This window comes from Talpa europaea (assembly GCF_964194135.1).
Source record: "Talpa europaea genome assembly, chromosome: 1".
NCBI classification, from domain to species: domain Eukaryota; kingdom Metazoa; phylum Chordata; class Mammalia; order Eulipotyphla; family Talpidae; genus Talpa; species Talpa europaea.
The window spans coordinates 153773647-153790466 of record NC_140073.1 but is presented as its reverse complement, the minus strand read 5'-3'; the positions used below and the strand labels follow the sequence as shown (position 1 = coordinate 153790466).

Below are 16820 nucleotides of genomic sequence, written 5' to 3'. Positions count from 1 at the left end.
GAAGCCCTGGCGTTGAGGCTGTGAATCCCCCTCCAGGCCAGGTGGGGTGTGCCTTGGCCAGCTTCTCTGGCAGCAGCGCTTGTCTCTCCACTCTGGCTCCACCTTCCGTGGACGAGCCTTCCAGGGGAGCCAGCTGCTGCCAGCATCTGCCTTTAGTCCCATTTGGCTTCCTGGCAAATCTGTGGAGATTTAAAAAGAATTCTATTTTAGGCGGGAAAGAAAGCCTCCGCCGCCCCACCCTGGCCAGCACTTGGAAGCAAGCCTCCTTCTGCCCTGGCCAATCTACTCTGCCCAGGTCTCTGCGTCCTGGTCCTAGGCTGGGGCTGGGGGAGAGCTCGTGGATGCTGGTGGGAAGAGAACAAAGCCGGAGGGAGCTTAACTTCAGTTTCTGGGCACTTGGGCAGCCTTGAGAAGGGCCAAGTGGTGAAGCCACCATTAGTTCCTTTTAGAATCTCAGGGTCAGCGCCCTCGAGGCTGTGGCTCTCATGCACCTGATTCTTTCCTTATGCCTGAGGCACATACCCTTGGTAAAGGAACTGACTGCAGGGTCAGCCCCAGGCTGCCCCCTGATCTGAGCCCTCAGTGGATAACTCTGTCCGAGGAATGTTCCGACCTTCCCTCTATGGATGAAAAGCACGGAGGGACAGGTCACCCAGCAGAGGGCCTAGGTCATGACTGTTCACCCATCATGTTCCAGAACAGGTTCAGATCTCATATCATCCACTCGCCCCAGATCCACAGCACCAGCACCTGGTGGGGAGGCCGTCCTCATGGGCAACTTCTAGGTCAAAGCAGTCATCTGCTCTTCCCTGTTCTGGCTGCAGACAGTTTGCTTATTCTGTTGTTTACTTAGCTTTTCTTTTAAATTTTTTTAATTAGATTTATTTATTTATTTATTTGTTTGTTTGTTTATTTATTTATTTATTTATTTATTTATTTATTTATTTATTTATTTATTTATTTATTTATTTATACCAGCACTGGGTACAGTCAGAAGCGCAGGAGGGTAAGAGAATTCACCAGAGCCAGAGCGGGGAGCAGAGCAGGCAGAAGGACCGAAGTACACTGCTGAGGGGAGCAGCGGGCGGCAGGAGAGGTCTGCGCGCCATGTGGGACCCTCCCCCGGCGGCCGGGGAGCAGCCGGGGATCGAACCAGCACTGCAGAGGCTGCGGGCAGCTTCACAACCCAGCGCTCAACCGCTGCGCCACCGGGGAGGCCCTACTTAGCTTTTCTTTACTCATTTTTAGATGCTCTGTTGAACGTCAGCTTTGAGGTGCAATTGACATATGACAGTGTAATACGTTTGAAGTGTCCATTGTGGTGATGCGACATATATTTGCATTGTGAAGGGGCTCCTCGCAACCAGTTAACTAGCACATCCATCGCCTCCTGTTTATCATTTGTGTGTGAGAACTTTTAAGTTCTACTCTCAGCTCCTGTCAAGGACTCACTTTTGCCAGCTACAGTCACCGAACTTCACCTTAGTGCCTCAGACCTTATTCATCTTAGAGCTGAACATTTGTCACCTTGACTTTTTTTTTATATTTATTTATTTATGCATATAAGAACTGGGGTACAGGCCAGAGGTGCAGGGGGTGAGAGGATTCACCAGAGACAGAGTGGAGAACAGAACAGGCAGACTGACTGAAATCCACTGCTGAGGGGAGCAGCGGGCGAGTCAGGAGAGGTCTGCTGCACCATGTAGGTAGCCTCCGGGCTGGGGATCAAACTCGTGCTGCAGTGGCTGTGGATAACTTCATAGGTTGTGTCTTAACCCCCTGTGCCACCAGGAAGGCCCACCTTGACTTTGTTTTTAAAGATTCCATGTGCGAGTGACCCTGTGAAGCACCGTCTTTCTCCATCTAACTTGTTTCACTTAGTAGAACACCCTCAAGTTCACTCACGGTGTCATCGGGGGCAGGACCTCCTCTCCAGCAGCTGAGGGACACGCTGCTGTGTGTGTGTAAGTACGCTGACCATTGTTCTCAAGCCCACACTCCACCACCTAGTAGATGTCTGTCAGGCGCTGCCTGGCACCTGGCAGGCGCGTTCTGAGGTGGAGCAATGGCCCGTCCCGGGCCTGTCCTGAGCCTGCTTCCCCGTGACACGCCTTTGGTGACGCGGTGCTCTCTGCCTTAGTCTCCAACTGGCGTGGACCAGGGCTGCCCCTCAGTTCAGGAATCCTTTCTCACTTGATCTCGTCCTCGTGCTTCTTTTCTGAAGTTCCAGCTCTCCCTCTCCGAAGTTCCAGCTCTCCCTCTCCGAAGTTCCAGCTCTCCCTCTCCGGCTCCCTCCCCACGGGCTATAAGCCGGCTCCTCTTCCTCAGGACCCGCCTGCTTCCAGGAGGCTTCCCACAAGGGCACCCTATACTTAGAAGGGCCGCTTCCTGTCCCCTCCTCCATCCGCAGCAGCGGGGCGGCTCCCACCACACAGACACCAAATCTCCATCTCCAGTAACAATCTGGTGGACCCTCCTTGTTTGACCTTTCTGTGCCACTGGACACTGATCTTCCCCCTTTTTTTTTTAAATATCCTTTCTTTGAAAATTTTTTTTAAAGATTTATTTATACAAGAATGGGGGTACAGGCCAGAGGCACAGGAGGGTGAGAGAATTCACTAGAGACAGAGCGGGGAGCAGAACAGGCAGACAGACTGAAAACACTGCTGAGGGGAGCAGCCGCGCCATGTGGGACTCTCCCTGGCCAGCAGGAATCAAACCTGCGCTGCAGAGGCTGCGGATAGCTTCACCGCGCTGCGCTCAACTCGCTGCACTACCAGGGAGGCCCCTGATCTGCCCGTCTTGAAAAGTCTCTCTTCCCTTGGCTTCCAAACGCCCCTGGTCTAGCTCGGTTCCTGCACTGGACCTTCTCCCCCACAGCTGTCTCCCCACCTCGGCTGCCCAGACTTTTCCTCTCCTCACCTGGCTGCTGTGGGGGTAGGTTCCTCACCCCTCGTGTCTGCTTCCACAGAGCTAATCACATTCCACGTGGCCAACACTGAGCTCACGAGCTTCCCCCCAGGCCTGCAGCCCTCCTGTGCCACTCTGCTTATGTTCAAAATCCCCGGATAATGGAAATAGATACTTCTTTCTCCCTCTCTAGCCAGGTCACCCCATTTGTATAACAATGGCTTATATTAACTGAGGGCTTACAATGTGCCCTCATAAAGTATATGTGGCATCTAATAAAATACTTATAGCAAGTCGCAGATACTAAGATCACCCCCTTTTATAGAACAAGAAACTGGGGTGACAGAATAGGGGTCTCACTACAATCCTAGCTTCTCCCCTCACTAACCTGGCTGGACAAGTGAGTTTACTTGTTTCCCAGTTTCTATAAAAGTGATGAGCTTTTGGGCCTCCCTGGTAGCACAGGGGTTAAAGACAGCGCTGTCATGCTACCTCCATCCACTGCAGCATGAGTTCCATCCCCGGCCTCTCAGGGAGCAACCTACATGGTGCAGCAGACCTCTCCTGCCTCTCCCGCTGCTCTCCTCAGCAGTGTCTTTCAGTGGATCCTCCTGTTCAGCTCCCCACTCTGTCTCTGGTGAATCCTCTCACCCCCTGCACTTCTGGCTTACACCCCAGTTCTTGTATGCCCAAATAAATCTTAAAAAAAAAAGTGATGAACTTTTGTAAGGTGATTTTGAAGAGGACAGGAATTCAGGTAGGAAGACTGGAATAGTGCTGAGAACTTCCTAAGCATTTTCTAAGCAATAGGTATCACCATTTTTCTCTCCCAGACTGATTCCAAAGCAAAGTACTTGAACACTAAATGATACCAATTCTCCCCACTGCTTTTTCTACCTAAATATTTCATTCATTCATTTAAAAAGCAACTTTAAAAAAGTATTTATGCATAGAAGAACGGGGTGCAGGCCAGAAGTAGGGGGGTGGTGATGGTGAACAGGCAGATCTACTGAAATAGACTGCTAAGGGGAGCAGTGGGCAAGACAGGAGAGGTCTGCTGCACCACGTGGGCCAGCTCCCTGCCCAGAGATCAAACTCCGGCTGTTGAGATGGGCCTTCATGGTGGTAGTGCTGAGACTTAACCCCTAGGCCACCAGGGAGGCCCCCATTTAACAAGTAACTTCTGACACTACTTGTACGAGGCAATGCCTTAAGTGCAGGAACACACCAAAAACAGGTTTTGTCATGGCTAGGGAAGGGGCAAATAGGTAACAGTCAAGAAAAAATACTAGGCAGTGGGCAATACCTGCAAAGAACTCAGGGGGATGTGACAGGGAGTCTCTGGGCGGCCCTTTTCATTGGAGGGTTGGGAAAGTCTTTTTTTTTTTTTTTTAAATATTTATTTATACAAGAATCGGGGTACAGGCCAGATGCGCAGGAGGGTGAGAGGACTCACCAGAGCCACAGCGGGGAACAGAACAGGCAGACTGACGAAGTACACTGCTGAGGGGGGCAGAGGTCTGCTGCGCCATGTGTGACCCTCCCCGGCCAGCCGGGATTGAACCGGTGCTGCTGAGGCTGCAGAAAGCTTCACAGCGCTGTGGTCAACCGCCTGCGCCACCAGGGGAGGCCCGGGAAAGGCTTCTTAAGAGGAGATAGAGACTGAGATCTGAATGACAAGGAGCCCGTCATGCCTGTATTTCTAGAAGACATCCTGTCCTTTGATCAAGCTCAGCATTCATCTCTCCAGCCTCTTCCCAGGAGTGCTTGAAGCTTGCTCTGTGCCTCTGGGCTTGGAAATGTTAGGGGGAAATGATGTCCTGAGTTAATCCCATGCAGGCTTTGTGGACCCCACCCCCACTCCAGACTAAAGCCATCAGGACACTGGGAAAGACAAATCCCATCACCACCAAAGGGAGGGTGGCTGGGACCTGAGGGTGGAGTTGGGCAGCCAGGTTGGGTATAAAAACCAAACACATGGGCCTTGGGCTGGCTCGCGATTCGCTCGCCTCCTGGCTTCACGGCTCCCGGCTGGCGGGCAGCTCTCAGAGCGCCATTTTGGGATTCCTGATCGGCGGATCCGGTAGGACGCATTTAAAACTTTGTCTCCCACTTTTCTCCCAGAGCTGTCCATCTCCTCATTTCCCCTTCCCTTGTAAATAAACCTTTTATGAACCTTTCGCGTGTGCCTGCAGTGGAGCATGGATAAGTCCTTTTAAGCGCGCGGGTGAGGACCCACAGTCAGCCACCCCGTTTTCTATCGGGGTTGCTCTACAACAGAAAGACCCGGCCTGCTCTGCCATGCCCTGGCACACGCTGTTCTCTCTGTCCCCATCACCAGGTGTCCCTTGGCCCCTCATCCCGGAGCTCAGCAGACAGACAGGCGCCTCGGGGAGCAGCGTGCAGGCCACACCACCTGCGCCAGCATCCTCCCTGATGGCGCCCCCGCGGGCAGCTGTGGGCTTCCCATCCACGCAGTCCCGGGATGTGCTGGCGAGAGCTGCAAGTAACTCGATTACTCACAAGAAGCCCCGCGGGCCCTTGTTAAAAGACAAAACCCGGGGCCCCAGACCTCTGTAACTGGAACCCGCAGACGCGGTTCTGAAATCAGCTCGGCCGGGGCAGCAGCGTCGCGGCCAAGGTGTCCCGGCTGCGGAGGAGCCACGAGGTAGCGGCTCAACCCGCGGGACGCCTCCGGCCCCAGCGCGCCGGCGACGGAGCCGAGGAAGCCGCAGAGCACGAGGCGCAGCGCGCGCGTCGGTTCCCGGGCCCGCTCCCGGGCCAGGCGGCGACACCAGCCTCGCCACCACCTTTCCAGTGGGGGCCGCACCCCCTCGACAGGAGGGGCCCTGGCGAGCGGCCACAGCCGGCCCCGCGGCCCTCCCGCGCCCGGGCCTCCGCGACCGCCGCGAAGTTCTCCCTGCCGGCCGGACCCCTCGGCGAGGCGCGCGGCGCACGCGGCTCCCCCACACGGGGCGCGGAGCCCGCCCGCCCCTCGCCTCAGACACACGAGCGGTCGACGAGCGGCCGGGAGGCGGCGGAGGGGGGCACCTCGGCGGGGGGCGCGGCCCCCGGGCTACCGCGGCCCCGAGGCGCGAGGGGCACCTCGCGGCCCCCGAACTTCCGGAGCGCTCGGGCTCGTCAGCAGGGAGACGGCAGCGAACGCCCCTTCCCACGGCCGCCGAGGCTCGGCGTGGACCGCGGGCCCGGCCCGAACGCGGGGCCTCGCAGGAAGTTCCGGCCGCCCGCGTGCGCACGACCCGCGCACCTTCCGGACCCCCAGCCCGGCCGAGGCTCCCATGGCTCGGGCCCGGCCGCTCGCGGCGCCAAAAAGAGTCCGGCGCACCGCGCAAGCGCCGTGAGCGCGAGCCGCAGGGGGGCGCTCTGGCGCTCGCGCGCCCACCGCCCAATCGGCGCCTTCCTCGCACAAAGCGAGAGCCGCCCCCAGGACGCCGCCGCCGAATCCCCTCCCCCTCCCCAGTCCTCGACCCGCCCACTCCCGCCTAGGCCCCGCCCCGCGCCGTTCTCGGGCAGAGGCTCGCGATTGGTTCACGGGGTAGACGCGAACCATGATTGGCCCAGGGGGGTCACGAGGGCGCCGTCGTCGCCTTTCCAGGGGCGATTACTGGGCAGGCTCAGTCTTTCGACTCAGTCTCGAGCCCTAGCTGGCAGCCAGCGTACGCGCTCCGGGATCTCGAGCCAGCGGCCGCCATCGCCGTCGCTTGGCTTCCTCTTGGGCTCATCTGCGCCACTCGCCCGCCGCACACTCCGCCCGTCTAGGCCGCCATCATGGTGAAGCTCGCAAAGGTGAGGGGCCCTGCGGCGCGGGCGCGGGGCCGAGGCCTGCTTCCCGAGGAGCGCGCGCGCGGCGCCGCGAGGAGGAGGGCCTGCGCGCCGTCCCGGGCGCGTTCGAGGGCGCCATGCTGTGGGAAGTCTCGCGCGACCAGCGCGGAGCTCTCGCGGCTCTTGGCGGCGGGGCAGCGCCTCGGGCAGGTGCCGCGGCGCGGCGGGGGCGCCGCGGCGGGCCGAGGCGGCCGGGCGGGCCGAGCGCGGGCGGGGGGCGCGGAGCTGGGGGCAGGCGCCCGCGGCCGGCGCGAGGGGGCCCCGCCTCCCGACGCACGTGCCCCGGCCCGCCACGTGGGCCGCGCCGAGCGGGCCGGCCGCCGGGGAGGGCGCGGGGCCCGCGGGCGGCGGCGGCGGGGTCGCTCCCGCGGCGGCGGGCGCGGACACGTGGTGGGCTCCGGAAGGGGCGGCCTGGCCGCGTGCTCGGCGCCCGGCGGCGCGCACATGGTGCCCGGGAGGTGCCCCCACGTGGCCCGCCAGGCCCGGGGGCGGGGTTTCCCGGGGAAAGTGCTGCGGGCCTGAGACGTGATCTCCTGAGACAGTGGCTCTAAAGCTGCCCTCCCCGTGGGGTAAGTGCTCGAATTCACCCGAGCCCAGGGTCCGGACGTCTAGCCAAGGGCCGGGGGTTCCTATTAAAAACGTTCGTTGTAGACCGTGCGTGTTGAGTTGTGCTGTGCTGGGTTCTGGAAGGACAGATTCTTCAGCACGGCGAGCTTAACGGAGACGACAGAAAACGGGAGATAATTTTCTTGAAGTTGACTTTCACCCCGGGGTTAACTGGCACCTTGTTTTTGCTGTTGGGGGTAAGGATGTTAAGCGCACGGGTGCGGACCCGCAGTCAGGAGACCCATAGCGGGAGTTGGTCGGTAACGTTATGGAAAATACGTTTTAAGAGAGAGGACTGCAGTGGACAGACAGCAAGCCCTGAGCAGTCTGAAGTGTTGGAGATGTAATGTGCTAATTATGTTTTTTAGGCTGGTAAAAATCAAGGTGACCCCAAGAAAATGGCGCCTCCCCCAAAGGAGGTGGAAGAAGATAGTGAAGATGAGGAAATGTCAGAAGATGAAGATGATGACAGCAGTGGAGAAGAGGTAATTATTACAACCTACTGTGTCAAGTAAGATGGAGCATTAAAACAGATGCAGTGGGATATGGGATGTCTGAAAACTGGCAAAACTTAGGTGAAGTTCATTTCTATATAATCTTTGGGAATGGTAGAGTTATACAAGTTCTTTGACATGTGAGGGTATCATAGGGTAAGTATTTGACTTTGAGGGGGCCTGGAGTCTCCTTTCTGTATGTCCTCTGCCAGTCTTGATGGTGATAACATTGCTTAAAATCATTTTTCCATTTTCAACATGTTAGTGTCCTCCCACACTAGGTAGCAGCCGCCACGGTTTGTGTCACTGAGCATAGTTGAGTCTGAGGTCAGCCTTAACCAGGTAACTTCATAGCTTCAGAGCAGGGCTCATTCCATCACAGGGGTTTTATAACCTTGTCACTTAACTGTGGATTGAGGGTTGCCACTTTTAACATTGATCCTGTTTAATAGTCTGTTTTTAGACAGCTAATTACTATATTTGTGCTCAGATTTTTGTTAAGAATTTAAGATTTTTCTCCAATAGTACTTGACAAAACTAGTACTATATAAAAATTGAACCAGGATGTGAATGATTTAAGTGTAAATATGTGATAGTTTTTATCCATCTTAGCGTCACCACTTGGATTTGTGCTAATATTAATATTACTGGGATTGACCAGCCTATTTGATACTTTTTTCTCTGATCTAAGAATGAGGTTTTAGTCAGCTTTTTACACTGTTGTGGAAAAAGTAAAGTTTAAAGCTTTACACATACAAGGTTTTTAATTCTAGATCTTATAATAGTGACATGTAAACTTGGTGCTGATACCATTTTCAGGTGATAAAAATGGGTGTCTCTTGGGGGGGTGGAGATATTACTGCTTCAGAGCTAAACCAGCTATAAGGAATAGGGTAGAGGAATTCAGGGCTCTGGGTCAGATAACTTAGGCGTTAAACAGCATTCTTAAGCTTGGGAATTCTACTTGATTATTTGAAGATGAGGGTAGTAGCTTCCTGGCAATATAGAAGGACATGTGACATGATGTCATGGTGCTACCGTGTACTAAGTACACCTGATTGTCAGCCACAGGCAGTGTTAAAATTCATGGGACAAGACTTTTGGGTTTGGAAGCAGGCTTAATGTATTTCATCTGTTTTCAAGGTGGTTATCCCTCAGAAAAAGGGCAAGAAGGCCACCCCAACTCCAGCAAAGAAGGTGATGGTTTCCCCAGTAAAAAAGGGTGTGGTTGCCACACCAGCTAAGAAAGCAGCTGTTACCCCTGGCAAAAAGGCAATGGCCACACCAGCCAAGAAGACGGTTACACCAGCCAAAGCAGTGGCAACACCCGGCAAGAAGGGAACCACACCAGGCAAGGCACTGGTGGCCACCTCTGGCAAGAAGGGGGCAGTTACCCCAGCCAAGGGAGCGAAGAATGGCAAGAATGCCAAGAAGGAAGATAGTGAGGAGGAGGAGGATGATAGTGAGGAGGATGATGAAGACGATGAGGATGAAGATGAGGACGAATTTGAGCCAACTGTGGTGAAAGCAGCAGCTGCTGCAGCCTCGGACGATGAGGAGGAGGACGACGACGATGACGATGAGGAGGACGATGATGACGAGGATGATGATGAGGAGGAGGGTGAGGCACTTCTGGGGATCCTGGGCTCCATCTTGTAAGCCAAGAGGGGTGAGCTTGTGAGAGCATTCTGCGTACTCATTGCACGACAGCATGGGGGAGGTAGAGATCCTTGGAAGGGGGTTTCTGTACATTCTAGGAGTATTTCTCACATTGTTGGGTTCTGCTTCCAAGTAATCTCTTAGTGTGGCCATCACCGCTGTGCAGTGACGTTGATGGGTTTTCATTCCTTTCGATGTCCCTAAGGTAACGTTGGCTTTGGAGAATTCTCTTGGGGTTTGACTAGGTGCCTTCTTTCAGATTCTGAAGAAGAAGCTATGGAGACTGCCCCAGTCAAAGGAAAGAAAGCTCCCGCGAAAGTTGTTCCTGTGAAGGCTAAGGCCGTGGCTGAGGAGGAGGACGAGGATGACGATGAGGACGACGATGAGGATGAAGATGACGAGGAGGAGGATGATGATGAAGAGGAGGAGGAAGAGGAGGAGGAAGAAGGTAATCGCGTTCATTTCTCAGAAACCATTTCCTGGAGTTGTGTTTTAAGGGGGCGCTTGACTGTGGCTACTTGTGGGTGACTTGAGTTGCTTGACATTTAGAACCTGTCAAAGAAGTACCTGGAAAACGGAAGAAGGAAATGGCCAAACAGAAAGCAGCTCCTGAAGCCAAGAAGCAAAAGGTGGAAGGTAACTTGGGGAGCAGAGGTGGGGGTGACACCAGATGGCACAAGTGATGGACAAACCAAAGGGACTTAATGCTGAACGCACCCTGATGTTACCTAGGTGGCTGATGTGCTGTGTGTAGACGTTTTTTGCCAAAAGTTGTTTGTGCCATATCAGACTAATTTGAGTTTTTTTTTTTTTTTCCTTCAAATATAGCCACAGAACCAACTACATCTTTCAATCTCTTTGTTGGAAACCTCAACTTCAGCAAATCTGCTCCTGAATTAAAAACCGGTCTCAGTGACCTTTTTGCTAAAAATGATCTTGCTGTTGTGGATGTCAGGATTGGCGTGTCTAGGTAGGTATGGGGGAGTTAGTGAGAATTACCTGTGCACATCATTTCTGGATCATCTAATGACATTCCCTCTCATTTCTAAACCATAGCTCACTATCCTTAAATGTGAACGTGAAAAAGTTATCAAACTGAAAAATCCCCAAATTATAATTTCAGTCTTTTACTTATTGTTTCAAAATCTTAATGTTGGAGAGTTGACACTTACTTTAGAAATTAATAAGACTATAATAGTGAATGCTTTTAGCCAGATGGGGTCTTGAAAGAGCATTTTTATTTTTGGTCAGTTGCTGCAGTCAGTTGGTTAACAAGCCGTGTAGGTGATCGAGAAGACCTCAGGTGAACTTGGCATAAGGTTTTGGTACTTAGACCTTGCTGTGCAGCTGCTTACAGTACCCTCACTAGTAAAATGTAGGTGCTTTTTTAGTCCCCGTTTACCACATTAATGTTGCGAGATGCCCAGAACACATGTGCCTCGGGTTTTTTCACCTGTAATGTCCTCTTTGCCTTATTACCTTAAAGGAAGTTTGGTTATGTGGATTTTGAATCTGCTGAAGACCTGGAAAAGGCATTGGAACTCACTGGTTTAAAAGTCTTTGGCAATGAAATCAAACTAGAAAAACCAAAGGGAAAAGACAGTAAGAAAGGTACGTAAGGCTTTCGCTAGTGACGTTATTTAAGACTTGTCAATACATGTGTGGCTGGTCGATTGTACTTTAGGAACCTAGTCTGTCAGGGCAAGTAGTTTGATCACCTTTTCCCCTTGTTTTCTGCATAATGTTTTAACAATTACGTATGTTGTTAAGAGTCTTAAGACTTTAAGGTTGTTTATGAATGTGGTACTATTTGGTGTTAAATTATCAGTGTGCTTAAACATAGAGGGGTCTTGCTTGAACTAGTTTAGATCCCTAATCTTTTTTTTTTTTAAAGATTTATTTATACAAGCACTGGGTGTACAATCAGGAGCACAGGAGGGTGAGAGAATTCACCAGAGCCAGAGGGGGGAGCAGAACAGGTAGAAGGACCGAAGTACACTGCTGAGGGGACTGCTGAGGGGAGCAGTGGGCGCGACAGGAGAGGTCTGCACACCATGTGGGACCCTCGCCGGTGGCCGGGGATCAAACCAGCACTGCAGAGGCTGCGGCAGCTTCGCAGCCCAGCGTGCAACCGCTGCGCCATTGGGGAGGCCCATAGATCCCTAATATTTTCATATTCATAACCTTTTCTCTCCGTGCTTTAAATGTTTCAAAATGTGTGCAATTATTTTAAATTGAAAAATACGAGTACTCTGCTCAGAGTTCTGTGAGTATCCAGCACCTAGTTTGGTGTCAGTCGTGACAGTGACTTGTGTTGTGTCACTGTATCTCCGTACTAACTGGATGTTGTGTGCATTGGAGAGTCTGAAGATGTTTCTTGAATGGAACTCTTAATATTTTGCTCTTCAGGCAGGGGTCTTTTAAACTGTACAGTTCACCTTTGTTTCTTTCCTAGATCGAGACGCAAGAACACTTTTGGCTAAAAATCTGCCTTACAAAGTTACTCAGGATGAATTAAAAGAAGTATTTGAAGATGCTATGGAGATCAGATTAGTCAGCAAGGATGGGAAAAGTAAAGGGTATGTTAGTGTCACTAAATTGTGCTTCTCTGCTTTGTAATAGAAAGATTGATCCAGCTTTCCTAGCTGTGTGGATTTGGGCATATGCTTCGATTTCCCATTTGTACAGTGGGGATAGCATACTTCTAGTTCATTGAGTTAAAATTTACACAGATGAGCTCATATATAAAGCATTGCAAAATGCTTACTTTCTAGTAGATGCTTTGTTAGTCACATTTGCTAGAACAAGGTGTTTTACCCCATGAGCAAATTTTCTAGGAGTGTTTAGCAAACAGTACGAGGTAAGTTTTAATTGAAAATTCAGTACGTTTCAATTAGTGTAAAGCAAAGCACATTTTTGTATCTATCAGATGATCATGTTTTGAAAATGAAATATTTGTGTTGAATACTTAATATGGTCTTAAAAGTCTTCTGAGTTCTAAAGTTTTTTCCTCTTGCAGGATTGCTTATATTGAATTTAAGACAGAAGCTGATGCAGAGAAAACCTTGGAAGAAAAGCAGGGAACAGAGATAGATGGACGATCCATTTCTCTTTACTATACGGGAGAGAAAGGTCAAAATCAAGACCATAGAGGTGGAAAGAATAGCACTTGGAGTGGTAAGAATCAAGGAACACCTGTAGTTCTCCAGGATTGGTGGAAGAGGGATTTCTTTACATTAGATTGTTGACTGTAGATGTTACTACTGTTTGTAGTAGTGTAATTCAGGGCCTTCGATGAAAGCATTTGCATTAGAACGTAAAAACAGGTTTAGCTGTTTTGATGAGGAGGTTTTATGCTTTAAATGACTTAGACTTTTTAAAACTTCTAGGACGACATAGGCTAGTAGTCACCTTAAACATTGAACAGTGGCATGGGAGAAAGTAGAGCGTGGCAGTCAGTTTCCATCTTAACATCTTGGCATCTCTTTCTTTGTAGGTGAATCAAAAACACTGGTTTTAAGCAACCTTTCCTACAGTGCAACAGAAGAAACTCTTCAGGAAGTATTTGAGAAGGCGACTTTTATCAAAGTGCCCCAGAATCAAAATGGCAAATCTAAAGGGTAATTAGTGTCTTTCTTACTGTTGGGGGGCTATATATGTCTTGCCTGTATTTTTAAAAAGGTTCAGGCTACACACATCAATGTCTAGCTGCACACATCAGTGCAAAGAGAAGAGCTGGACTATCTGTTGGCGTCAGGCAGTAGAGTTGTGTGCTTGGTAACTTTACATGTTAACTTTTCATCCTCAGGTATGCATTTATAGAATTTGCTTCATTTGAAGATGCTAAGGAAGCTTTAAATTCTTGTAATAAAAGGGAAATTGAGGGCCGAGCCATCAGACTGGAGTTGCAAGGGCCCAGAGGATCGCCCAATGCAAGAAGCCGTAAGTTACTTAAATTAACGGGGTATTGTTTGGGGGTTAGCTGTCCTCCATGCTGCTCTTGAACTTTTTCAGGGCTATAGAGATAACTTAATGTTGCTGCTGAGTGACCAATAACTGGATATGATGATTGATTATCTGAGAAACAATTGATGAAATCTTAAGAAAATTCCTCTAGATAGTCAAGTTCTGATCCAGCTGTGTCAACTCTGAGCAATAGTTTGCCCATGTTTTACCACCATGTGTGGTGGGGGTAGCTGCCTGGTTGAGTCTCAGGTATTTAAGTTGCTTCCAGGTACAGCTCTGAGAAGTGCTGTTGGCAGTCAGTTAACTGAGTTGCTTTCAGTAGTGGGATACTTCAGCATATGCAAATTTAGCATGGGTCTTTTTTTTTTTTTTTAAGATTTTTTAAAAATTTATGCATACAAGAACTGTGGTGCAGGCCAAAGGTGTTGTGGGGAGGTGAGAGGATTCACCAGAGACAGAGTGGGGAGCAGAACAGGCATATATACTGAAATACATTGCTGGGGGGGGCAGTGGGGAGACAGGAGAGGTCTGCTGCACCATGTGGATCAGCTCCCTGGCTGGGGATTGAACTTGTGCTGCAGTGGCTGCAGATAGCTTGATAGTGCTGAGATTCCCTGTGCCACCAGGGAGGCTCAAGAGTGTTCATTTAAAACCTTTTTTAAAGCATTTAAAGATAAATTTCCAGGGCCTCCCCTGGTGGCGCAGCGGTTGAGCGCTGGGCTGTCAAGCTGCCCACCACTTCTGCAGCACAGTTCAATCCCTGGCCACTGGCTAGGGTCCCACATGGCGCGCAGACCTCTCCTGCTGCTCCCCTCAGCAGTGTATTTCGTCACTGCCTGTTCTGCTCCCACTTCTGGCTCTGGTGAATTCCCTCACCCTCCCGGGCTTCTGGCTGTACCCAGTGCTTGTATAAATAAATAAGTCTTTTTTAAAAATAAATAAAGATAAATTTCCATTAAACACTGCATTAACCATATCCCAAACGTATTTCACTATGATTCAAATTATGTTATTTCTTTTGTTTTCTAGTTTGGCCAGTTCAGAAGTGTTTTTCAGAAGTATTCAATATCCAAATATTTAGGGATTTTCTTAGATATCTAATTTTTGTTTTCTAATATATTTATTATGTCAGACTATACTGCTATAGTGTAGGCCCCATTATGAATGCTTTACATACAGTGTGTGATTTCTGTCTATTCCAGAGCCATCCAAAACCTTGTTCGTCAAAGGGCTGTCTGAGGAGACCACAGAGGAGACACTGAAGGAATCATTTGATGGCTCTGTCCGGGCGCGGATAGTCACTGACCGCGAGACCGGGTCCTCCAAAGGGTAAGATGTAGGGGTGGACAGCACCCCAAGTGCGCCCTTCCTCCTGACATCTTCTCATGAGCTCCTTTCTGTCCATCAGTGACAGTTTATGGATTCGCAAGAGAAGAAGAGCCAATTCACAGCACTAGCACTGTTATGCCTCTGTCTTCACAGAGGTAGACTCTGCTGTCCTGTGGGACAGGCATTACAGCTACCAGTAAGGCCGGTCTGTCTCTTCTACGGGGACTGTCTTTTGGTCTTTTCTCAGCTAAGTGGGGCTGCACAGGCCAACATAGGAGGCTGATGCTTGTTTTCTGTCTGTAAATGGGTCATCTCCTTTGGTCTTTCAGGTTTGGTTTTGTAGACTTCAACAGTGAGGAAGATGCCAAAGCTGCCAAGGAGGCCATGGAAGATGGTGAAATTGATGGAAACAAAGTCACTTTGGACTGGGCCAAACCTAAAGGAGAAGGCGGCTTTGGGGGTCGAGGTGGAGGCAGAGGTGGCTTTGGAGGCAGAGGTGGAGGCAGAGGAGGCCGAGGCGGTGGATTTGGTGGCCGAGGTCGGGGAGGCTTTGGAGGTAAGGCGAGAATGGGGGGCTGCCTGGGTGTCCACACTGGACCCCACCCGGCACAGACACTGCAGCACCTGTGCAGGGGAGGGAGGGCTCGGGGCAGCTTTGCAATGGTCACTCACCTGTGCTGTCTCGCCTTCTGCAGGCCGGGGAGGCTTCCGAGGAGGTAGAGGCGGAGGTGGAGACCACAAGCCACAAGGAAAGAAGACGAAGTTCGAATAGTTTCTTCTGTCCCTCTCTGTCCCTCTTCCGTTTGAAAGAAAGGACTCTGGGGTTTTCACTCTGTTACCTGATCAATGACAGAGCCTTCTGAGGACATTCCAAGACAGTGTGCGGTCCCGTGGTCTACTTGGAAATCCGTAGAGATAACATTTCAAGGGAGATATACCCTGTTGGTTTTGACTGGATGTTCATATAAACTTTTTAAAGAGATGAGCGATAGAGCTAACCCTTATCTGTAAGTTTTGAATTTATATTGTTCCTTCCCATGTACAAAACCATTTTTTTCCTACAAATAGGTGTTTTTTGTTTTGTGGTTTTTTTGCGTTGGGGGGTGTAAAGGAAAGCAGAATGTTTTATGATTTTTGCTTCAGCAACTTTGGGACAAATTAAAAGTCCTAAACTCTGGTGCCAGACTGGTACTTCCTAGAGTGTTTCTCCTGGGATGTGGTTGAAGGTAGGGATGTGGCAAAGCAGCAATGGCTCTCCAGTCCTCCCCTTCTCGCCGCCCCCCCCCCCCCCCCCAATGAAGGCTGTGGTGACCCACTTCTTGCCTGGGTGCTGTGACACTAGGCTTATTGGAAGTGGCCCATGTGCGGCAGGCGGAGGGGCTCACTGCTCGGGTCTCAAAGACCAGCAGCTGGAGGACGTAGGTCTGGTTTGGCCACGACTCGGAATACACGCTGGATGAGTAGACCAAGGGAACTTGGGGATGGAGGCATTTCTTTTGAGTCCATGCTTCTAGTGACACCAACAAAAGGTCTAATTTTTCAGGAGGACACTGTTAAGAGATCAAAACTCAACCCAAAATACCTTGATCTAGACCTCTCATGACCTATAGCCCTTATCAGAAAAGGTGGGGGTGTTGGAGTGTGTAATCATGAAATAAAATAGGAAGGTGGCAACCATGGAGGGTAGAGATGGTGGATAGTTTTCCCCACTAGTTTCACAGATGGGTAAGTCAGCAAGACTAGGACTTGGCACTTAACAAGCGCTAAGTGGGCCGCATGTCCTGAAGGTTGGGTGCTGCTGAGAAAAGCCCAGACAGGCAGATGGAGAAAGAGTTCAGATCATTTGGTGCCAGTGGAGGGCATCTGGCCCAAGTGGGTAGTCAGGATTGGGCGCAGTACCTCAGTGCCAGGTCAGTCTCCTGAGGTGAACTCGAAACCTGGGAGGGTTGGTTTCTCAGGGACCCATCTCAGAACCTTCTGCCAAGTGGGTACCTCCCTAGCCAACCTCTGCTA

General features: G+C 50.9%; 1 protein-coding gene across 1 annotated transcript; it reads left to right on the top strand.

Annotated features, from left to right (window-relative positions):
• Positions 1-6699: 6699 nt before the first annotated feature.
• On the top strand, positions 6700-15650 carry NCL (nucleolin; the record flags this gene model as incomplete). The annotated part of the gene is made up of 14 exons (XM_084238242.1): positions 6700-6717; positions 7728-7844; positions 8997-9474; positions 9772-9960; positions 10062-10148; positions 10341-10482; positions 10999-11123; positions 11968-12091; positions 12532-12689; positions 13009-13132; positions 13321-13454; positions 14681-14807; positions 15137-15363; positions 15503-15650. The coding sequence occupies 14 exons, from the start codon at positions 6700-6702 to the stop codon at positions 15577-15579; spliced, it is 2127 nt and encodes a 708-aa protein (XP_084094368.1). The 3' UTR covers positions 15580-15650.
• Positions 15651-16820: the final 1170 nt, after the last annotated feature.